Source organism: Hyla sarda (genome assembly GCF_029499605.1).
Source record: "Hyla sarda isolate aHylSar1 chromosome 1 unlocalized genomic scaffold, aHylSar1.hap1 SUPER_1_unloc_3, whole genome shotgun sequence".
In the NCBI taxonomy this organism is placed as follows: Eukaryota; Metazoa; Chordata; class Amphibia; order Anura; family Hylidae; genus Hyla; species Hyla sarda.
In genome coordinates, this window is record NW_026607589.1 from 1192817 (window position 1) to 1202625 (window position 9809).

Consider the following 9809-nt stretch of genomic DNA (forward strand, 5'->3'; position numbering starts at 1 on the left):
CAGGAAAATTTTTTTTGGCCTCTCTCATCAACAGGTTCTACGTTCCTGTGACCAGTCTCGCCAGACCCCTCTACATCTATTGTTTTTACAATAAAAGATTGGACTGTCTCGTACGTTTCCACACAGAACCCCTCCTAATTTGCATCGGACCTCATCACGGAAAAATTGAATTTTTTTTCCTCAGGTTCTTTGGCCCCAAGAAGAGGGGGAGACCCAAGGGGGGGGGTACTGTTACGCCGAGCGCTCCGGGTCCCCGTTCCTCCCCGGAGCGCTCGCCTCATCTTCGTTGTTGCAGCGCCCCGGTCAGATCCACTGACCGGGTGCGCTGCGGTCCCGCCTTCAGCCGGGATGCGATTCGCGAGGCGGATAGCGCCCGCTCGCGATGCGCACCCCGGCCCCCGTACCTGACTCGCTCTCCCTCGGTCCTGTCCCGGCGCGCGCGGCCCCGCTCCCTAGGGCGCGCGCGCGCCGGGTCTCTGCGATTTAAAGGGCCAGTGCACCAATGATGGTGCCTGGCCCAATCTTCCAATTAGCTTAATTGGCTCCCACCTGTGCACTTCCCTATATCACCTCACTTCCCCTGCACTCCCTTGCCGGATCTTGTTGCCTTAGTGCCTAGTGAAAGCGTTCCCTTGTCTGTTCCTAGTCCGTGTTCCTGACCTCCTGCCGTTGCCCCTGACTACGATCCTTGCCGCCTGCCCCCGACCTTCTGCTACGTCCGACCTTGCTTCTGCCTACTCCCTTGTACCGCGCCTATCTTCAGCATCTTCAGCAGCCAGAGAGGTAAGCCGTTGCTAGTGGATACGACCTGGTCACTACCGCCGCAGCAAGACCATCCCGCTTTGCGGCGGGCTCTGGTGAAAACCTGTAGTGGCTTAGAACCGGTCCACTAGCGCGGTCCTCTCCATCCCTCTCTGGCACAGAGGATCCACTACCTGCCAGCCGGCATCGTGACAGTTTCCAAGGTTACCTCTTTTTTTGGGCAATTTGCGCAACTATGGGAAAAGAATAATTTTAAAGCAATTTTGGAAAATGATGGCAAAAATGCAATGTATGAACACAGCCTTAAAGGGGTATTCCAGGAATTGTTTTTTCCTATGCTACAGGGGCTGTAAAGTTAGTGTAGTACATAATATAGTGTCTGTACCTGTGTGTGACTGTTTTCTCACAATTCTTCTGTGATTTTCACCCCAATATTTATTTTTAACAGCATACAAAATGACTGTTGTCTCGGATTTTTCCCAGGTTGCAATGCGGCCGAGACCTGACATCACTAGTCAGCTGATGACAGGGAGCCTGTCTGCTTCAATGGGTGGAGGGATCGCAAAAAATGAAAATTGGCTGCATCTTTATGAGGTCAAAATAATAAAAAATACAAAAATAAACTATAGCGAAAACCAGGTCAAACACACAGCCAGGGTCAGAAACCAAAGCTGGTACTCAGGAATAGCCGGTCAGGACACCCAAAAGTCAGAACCAGGATTGGGAACCAGAGTGGATGTCAGCCAGGCCAGGGTCATACATGGAATCACAATCAGGAACAACAGTAATGCGCTTGGAGATCAGACTGCCTCTGCCCTTGCGTGGTCTTTGAACTGTTGCTGTTAAATAGCCAGGACCCAGCAGGGAAGAGAATGGCTGATTGAAAGGTAGCCAGGGAAATAAAGAGGTGCTCATTAATATCAGCTAAGATTTTGTTGTCTGAGAAACCAGAAGTGGAGCAAAGGCAAGACAAGAGCCCTCACAGTACCCACCTCTAAACAAACCCTCCAGATAGGGGAGCAACAGATTTGTGAAGGGATTAAGCATGAAAGGCACGGAGAAGGGCAGGAGAACGTACATCTGTAGCTGGAACCCAGGACCGTTCCTCTGCTCCATAGCCTTTCCAGTGGATTAGATACTGGAGGCCGCCCCTGGACATATGGGAGTCAAGGATACTGCAGACCTCATAATCCGACCCCGGCAAGGTGTAGTGAGGTGTAGTGATTGCATCGGATCATTTAAATCTGCGGAATGTCCGTCCATGATTTCTGGGTGTTCATTCCGCACATTTTCAGCCATTTGAACCCGGCCTTAGTGTTCTTAGTGCCAAGAAGAAAGGAGACACATAATAAAATGGGGAGAAGAAGAAGAGAGGCCACCTAGCCTGTCCTAGAGATAAACATTTGGCCGCAGGGAGGTAAATGAAGTGTTTGTGGTCCATAAGAATTAGAATAGGTCCGGTAGTACCCACAGACAAGTGCGGCCACTCCTTGAGGGACAAATGATGGCCACTGAGGAAAGTTTCCTGGTAATAAAGCTATAAGGATAAAATGGTCTCTCTGGGGTAGGAAGGTGAGACACCTATTCTGTCTCAGACGCATCGTATGAATGGGAAAGCTGGGTTGTGATGACCCAGGATGGGAGCTGTGGTGACGGCAGCTTTCAGGGTGGAAAACGTTTGTGACCTTCGTGGAATTCACATTTCTCCAGTTTGTAATACAGAACAATCTCTCACAACGTAGCAATGCAGCTAAAGATTACAGCGCCGGAACTCTGCATATACTAAACGGGTGTGAGTAAGTGACCCCTCTTTGTAAAGCTGTTTACCCCACTATAACCCCGTATATTGGCTTTAGTGTGGAGAACAAGGGGTCAGATTCTCTATAAGTTACTTTGGATAAGACTGTAATGTGATTGTGGCCCCTGCGATTGATACAGGGTCTCAACTCACCAATCCCAGGGGCCTCAACTCACCAATCCCAGGGGCCTCAACTCACCAATCCCAGGGGCCTCAACTCACCAATCCCAGGGGCCTCAACTCACCAATCCCAGGGGCCTCAACTCACCAATCCCAGGGGCCTCAACTCACCAATCCCAGGGGCCTCAACTCACCAATCCCAGGGGCCCCAACTCACCAATCCCAGGGGCCCCAACTCACCAATCCCAGGGGCCCCAACTCACCAATCCCAGGGGCCCCAACTCACCAATCCCAGGGGCCCCAACTCATCAATCCCAGGGGCCTCAACTCACCAATCCGAGGGGCCCCAACTCACCAATCCCAGGGGCCCCAACTCACCAATCCCAGGGGCCCCAACTCACCAATCCCAGGGGCCTCAACTCACCAATCCCAGGGGCCTCAACTCACCAATCCCAGGGGCCTCAACTAGATTTTGGATGAACCCCTGGGACAGTCCATCTGTAACATCCTCCTCTATGGCTTGGTTCTCTGCCACATCTATCTATCTAATCTCTCCTGCTCTGGACAGTTGCTGACATGGACAGAGGTGGCAGCGGAGAGCAGTGTGGTCAAACTGGAAATTACTACACAACTTCCCCTGGAGCATACAGCAGCTGATTAGTACTGGAAGGATAACTATTTATAAATAGAAGTAATTTACAATTCTAACTTATAACTTAGCACCAGTTGATTAAAAAATAGTTTTTCATCGGAGTACCCCTTTAAAAAAATGCCGTATTACATTCGGTGACAGAGCAGAATCTGTGACGTTACTATTCACCTGGGTGATTACCTGTAGGAATGTCCTCCTTATACTGCTCATCACTGCTCATATCTGTCTCTTCTTCTTTTTCCCTTAAGTCTGTAGTATTACTATAGATCAGATTTTTCCTTGTAGGAATGTCCTCCATATACTGCTCATCACCGCTCACATCTGTCTCTTCTTCCTCCTTTATGTCTGTAGCATTAATATAGATCAGATCTTTCTCTGTAGGAATGTCCTCCTTATACTGCTCCTCATCGCTCACATATGTTTCTTCTTCTTCTTTCTTTATGTCTGTAGCATTAATATAGATCAGATCTTTCTCTGTAGGAATGTTCTCCTTATACTGCTTATCACCGTTCACATCTGTCTCTGGAGCATTAATATTGTTCCGATCTTCTCCCTGATTCATAAGATGTGGAAGAAATATAGTAAAAGTCATCAGACAGTAGGAGAAGTCACGTGGGATGTTATAGATGAGCAGGAGATGAGGAGTCATGGAGGGTGAGGGGACTGACCACAAGAGCTTCACAGCCCTTCTACAGATCATAGGGAATATCTCCATCTACCTGATCATCCTGTGGAAGAAGAGGACGGGGACACCTCTCTGGTGCTGTTCTCTTACTGGATCTGACTGTAGGGAACACATACAGAGACTGAATTCATTCTTTACATACAAATAATGAGAGGACGTGTGTGTATATAGTCATGTCTATTACCTGGTGATGTGAGGGGCTGCTGATCCTCCATCATGACCTGATCCTTGTACTGATCCTTGTGTCCTTCTACATACTCCCACTCCTCCATGGAGAAATAGACCGCCACGTCCTGACACCTTATAGGAACCTGACACACAATGATACAGTCATCACCCCGACCCCTCCAGTGGTGTTACTGTATAATGTCCCAGCATTCCCAGCAGTGTCACCTCTCCAGTCATCACCAGACCCCTCCATTACTGTATAATGTCCCAGCAGTGTCACCTCTCCAGTCATCACCAGACCCCTCCATTACTGTATAATGTCCCAGCAGTGTCACCTCTCCAGTCATCACCAGACTCCTCCATTACTGTATAATGTCCCAGCAGTGTCACCTCTCCAGTCATCACCAGACCCCTCCATTACTGTATAATGTCCCAGCAGTGTCACCTCTCCAGTCATCACCAAACCCCTCCATTACTGTATAATGTCCCAGCAGTGTCACCTCTCCAGTCATCACCAGACCCCTCCATTACTGTATAATGTCCCAGCAGTGTCACCTCTCCAGTCATCACCAGACCCCTCCATTACTGTATAATGTCCCAGCAGTGTAACCTCTCCAGTCATCACCAGACCCCTCCATTACTGTATAATGTCCCAGCAGTGTCACCTCTCCATTCATCACCAGACCCCTCCATTACTGTATAATGTCCCAGCAGTGTCACCTCTCCAGTCATCACCAGACCCCTCCATTACTGTATAATGTCCCAGCAGTGTCACCTCTCCAGTCATCACCAGACCCCTCCATTACTGTATAATGTCCCAGCAGTGTCACCTCTCCAGTCATCACCAGACCCCTCCATTACTGTATAATGTCCCAGCATTCCCAGCAGTGTCACCTCTCCAGTCATCACCAGACCCCTCCATTACTGTATAATGCCCCAGCATTCCCAGCAGTGTCACCTCTCCAGTCATCACCAGACCCCTCCATTACTGTATAATGTCCCAGCAGTATCACCTCTCCAGTCATCACCAGACCCCTCCATTACTGTATAATGCCCCAGTATTCACAGCAGTGTCACCTCTCCAGTCATCACCAGACCCCTCCATTACTGTATAATGTCCCAGCAGTGTCACCTCTCCAGTCATCACCAGACCCCTCCATTACTGTATAATGTCCCAGCAGTGTCACCTCTCCAGTCATCACCAGACCCCTCCATTACTGTATAATGTCCCAGCAGTGTCACCTCTCCAGTCATCACCAGACCCCTCCATTACTGTATAATGTCCCAGCAGGGTCACCTCTCCAGTCAGCAGCTCCATCATCTTGTTGATGAGTTCTCGGATCTTCCGTTCATCCATTTCCTCATGTATCAGGGAGTGAGGTGGGGGCCCCGGGATTTGGCTCAGGGTTCTTCCCCATCCTTCACACACAGGGGCCTGACAGCGCCCACTAGAGGACTTCTTCACTACCGTGTAATCCTGTGTATGGAGAGACAAATTAATATCACTAAATACATTCCTAGAATCCCTCACCTCTCCAGTCATATCCATCTGTTATTACATAGATAAGAATGAGGTCATGTGACATCACTCCCAGAATCCCTCACCTCTCCAGTCATATCCATCTGTTATTACATAGGTAAGAATGAGATCATGTGACATCACTCCCAGAATCCCTCACCTCTCCAGTCATATCCATCTGTTATTACATAGATAAGAATGAGGTCATGTGACATCACTCCCAGAATCCCTCACCTCTCCAGTAAGCCGGAAGAGTATCTGTAGGGTGAGGTTTATGATCCTGTCGGCCATCTTGTTCCTGTCTCTCTCCATGGTTGATGGATCATCCAGCAGAATTCTCTTATATAGAAGATATCAGCAGAGGATCCTGGATTGGAGAAACCTGAAGGGAAGAAGAGGAGATGATGATAAACCGCACCAGATTCTATGGAGAAATAAAATCCATTTCCTGGAGATAATCTGGGGAAACATCTGAGGAGACATTATAGGAGTTTTCAGATTTCTCTATAAAACAAAATCCATTGTCCGAGGGCTGTAAAATAAGAGACTAGAGCGCACTCCCCTGTCCCGTCCAGTGGTGGCGCTCTGGTCCTCCAGGTCTTCTGAGGTCGCTCTCCCTGCTCTGCTGAAGACGTTGTGAATCCATTTCTCCTAATCTCTGAGGCTGCGGTGTATTCAGAACGTCTTCATCAGAGCAGGGAGAAGAATAGAGGGATTCAATATGACATTGTCCAATGAAGAATAGTGAAATGTGTCCACTAGGGGGCACAATATACATCACAATTACATCAGGATTTTATGTGAATTGTGATATGTCCCCCCGGAAGAACCTGCTATTACCTGCAGCAGAGGCCGAGCATCATATACCGTTACACACGCAGGGTCTGGGCCACCACCGGAGTCAGTGTTTCCCAAGCAGGGTGCCTCCAGCTGTTACAGCATTTGGCTGTCAGGGGATGCTGGGAGTTGTAGTGTTACAACAGCTGGAGGCACGCTGGATTGGAAACACTGTCTTAAGTAATAATAGGGGCGCAGGAGAAACTTAAAAAACCTGATGCTTACATAGTCCTGTATGGAAGAAGTGGCTGATACCAGGAGAAAAGAGACTGACCAGGTGACAGGATGGGCGGGTAAGTGACCTGATACCTTCACCATCCAGACATCCCCTGGGGGGCAGTATAGGCAGGAAATCAGGCAAACAACCGCTGGTCGGCACGGCACTCCCTAGAAAAACAACCGCACAGCGCCATGTCTAAGCCACGCCCACCTACATTATTTTATTACAAAAATGGGATATAAACTTATTAGGGGAGGGGCTTCTATTACAAACCCTGAATAACGCTCTGCCATAGTGATCAGTGTTATCGGTGCTCGGCTTATACAGGCTGTGGAGGTGTCTGTATACTTAGAGCACCGAACTGAGCACAGAGCACGGTAAGGGGCCCTCCGGCCGTCATCTCAGCTGATCTAGACTCCGCCCCCCAACAACTGCATTTTACTCATTTTAGATCCTGCAATCGACTTTGATCATGGAATCTAAAGGGTTAATGGCGATGAGCGTCATTAGTGGTGAGTCCTGGCTGCTTATAGCTCCTGAGCTCACCTCAAAGTCCCATATGGGGCACAGAATGTAAATATACATCGTCTCCTTAAGGGTTAATAATAAACATCCCCAATAATCCTGATCTGATGGTGACCGCACACACATACCTGTATCTGTAGAGGAGCCGTGTGCTTACAGGACCTGCGATGATGTCACCGTCATGTGATCAGTCACATGGAGGAGGAGTCACATGATCAGGGGCTGCTGCTCTGAGAGATCTCCAGACACAACACAACAGCAGTGACTGCCCCACCAGGACCTGCTCTGTATCTGCTACATGCAGGAGGTGTAGGACCTGTGATGATGTCACAATCATGTGACCGGTACGTTTGGGGGTAAAGTTTAGCAGTATAGATGTGACTGTGGCGGAAGGACCTGTGGGGAGGATCATGTGACAGGAGTGGGCGGAGCTCAGCAGTGCAGGATAGAAGAGATTGTGACTGAAGGACCTGTGATGATGGTCATGTGACTGCAGAGTCCTGTTTACACGGAGCAGATGAGCCTAGAGCAGCAGCCCGCGATCATGTGACTCCTCCTCCTCCATGTGACTGATCACATGACCGTGACATCATCGCAGGTCCTGTAAGCACACGGCTCCTCTACAGATACAGGTATGTGTGTGCGGTCACCATCAGATCAGGATTATTGGGGATGTTTATTATTAACCCCTTAAGGACACAGTATATAATAACACTCTGCACCCTCTATGGGACTTTGAGGTGAGCTCAGGAGCTATAAGCAGCCAGCACTCACCACTAGTGTTGGTCATCATCATTAACCCTTTAGCTCTCACAATCAAAGCTCTGTGGAAGCTCTGTGCCGGCCAGCACTCATTTACCTGATCTCCTGCCTATACTGCCCCCCAGGGGATGTCTGGATGGTGAAGGGCTGCAGGTCACCTCCCCGCCCATCCTGTCACCTGATCAGTCTTCTTCCTCCGGTATCGGACACTTCTTTTGGAGGCTACGATCCTGAGCCGCCTCCAGATATTAATCTAAGATGGCCGCCACTGTGGTCCTGGTGGATCTCCCCCCCCCCCCCTTCGTTACCAAAAACAATGTGTTCCAGATGAGAAGGGTCCATAACGTGGGCACCTGGAGGGACAACATCCACGTCAGGATTCAAACTCCCGACATAGTGTCGTACCAACCCTGGAGACCAGATTGGCTTTCTGCCCGATTTCTGGACAATTCCGTAACATTCCGGGACAATAATTCCCAGTGTGACGCGGATCCATTAAACTATGATCCCACCAACGCTTTATGTGAATCCGAGTACGAAATGCACAGAAATGTGTCATGTGACCGCGTCAATAACTGAGGAGAATGTGGTAAACGCTGTTATAATACAGGACAGATGTCAGCGCCGTTTACCCAATAAGACCGTTATATCCAATGATCAAGTCCTGATGAAAGTCATCGCCCGACCGTCTCCCGTAACTCCAGGATTATGATCGTGCTCTGTATCCTGGTGAGATAGAGGACATTGAGGGGGAAGTGGAGACGCCTTCTGAAACTGGGAAATAGTCATTAACCCTGACTTGGCATTTCTTCTAGATCATAAGCCCAGCCGTACGGCCCCAATGGTCATCCGTAATGATGATGTCACCGTGGTATGCTGCGCTCTACTTTTCAGGATTTCTGAAACAACTAATCGGTGCGCGATTTATCTGTAAAGGAAATAGTCAACAGCGATTACCAATAGTGATTTGAATCTAAAATGTCCATTAATCCCTCCTCATCACCCATGTGATCACCGTCCAACAGAGGAAGTGAGGTCCTGTTCCTGGAGCTCGGAGAAGACAATGGGCCGGATCCTGTGTAGAATGCAGGGAATAGAAAGCGAAAGTTCCTGTTCCCAGGAAAAAAATATATTTAAAAAGCCAAAAATCTACCCCCCCCCCCCATAGACATGTCAGTAAGAACTAAACAGCATTGGATTCCTGTCTCCATATTCTACCCATGACTCCGCCCCAGACTATGATGGATCCCCCGACTAGGTTTACAGCCTCCATGATTGTGACTATAATGTCTCCTCAGATGTTTCCCCAGAATATCTCCAGAAAATTGATTTTATTTCTCCATAGAATCTGGTGCGGTTTATCATCGTCTCCTCTTCTTCCCTTCAGGTTTCTCCAATCCAGGATCCTCTGCTGATATCTTCTATATAAGAGAATTCTCCTGGATGACCCATCAACCATGGAGAGAGACAGGAACAAGATGGCCGACAGGATCATAAACCTCACCCTACAGATACTCTTCCGGCTTACTGGAGAGGTGAGGGATTCTGGGAGTGATGTCACATGACCTCATACTTATCTATGTAATAACAGATGGATATGACTGGAGAGGTGACAGATTCTGGGAGTGATGTCACATGACCTCATTCTTATCTATGTAATAACAGATGGATATGACTGGAGAGGTGAGGGATTCTGGGAGTGATGTCACATGACCACATTCTTATCTATGTAATAACAGATGGATATGACTGGAGAGGTGA

General features: G+C 48.7%; 1 protein-coding gene across 1 annotated transcript in view; it reads right to left on the reverse strand.

Annotated features, from left to right (window-relative positions):
• Positions 1-5633, reverse strand: part of LOC130298178 (oocyte zinc finger protein XlCOF7.1-like) — a 78844-nt gene extending 73211 nt beyond the window's left edge. The window contains 4 exon segments of the mRNA XM_056551089.1: positions 3501-3885; positions 4052-4116; positions 4202-4328; positions 5483-5633. Coding sequence (XP_056407064.1) covers positions 3501-3885; positions 4052-4116; positions 4202-4328; positions 5483-5542 — 637 coding nt within the window. The 5' untranslated portion in view covers positions 5543-5633.
• Positions 5634-9809: the final 4176 nt, after the last annotated feature.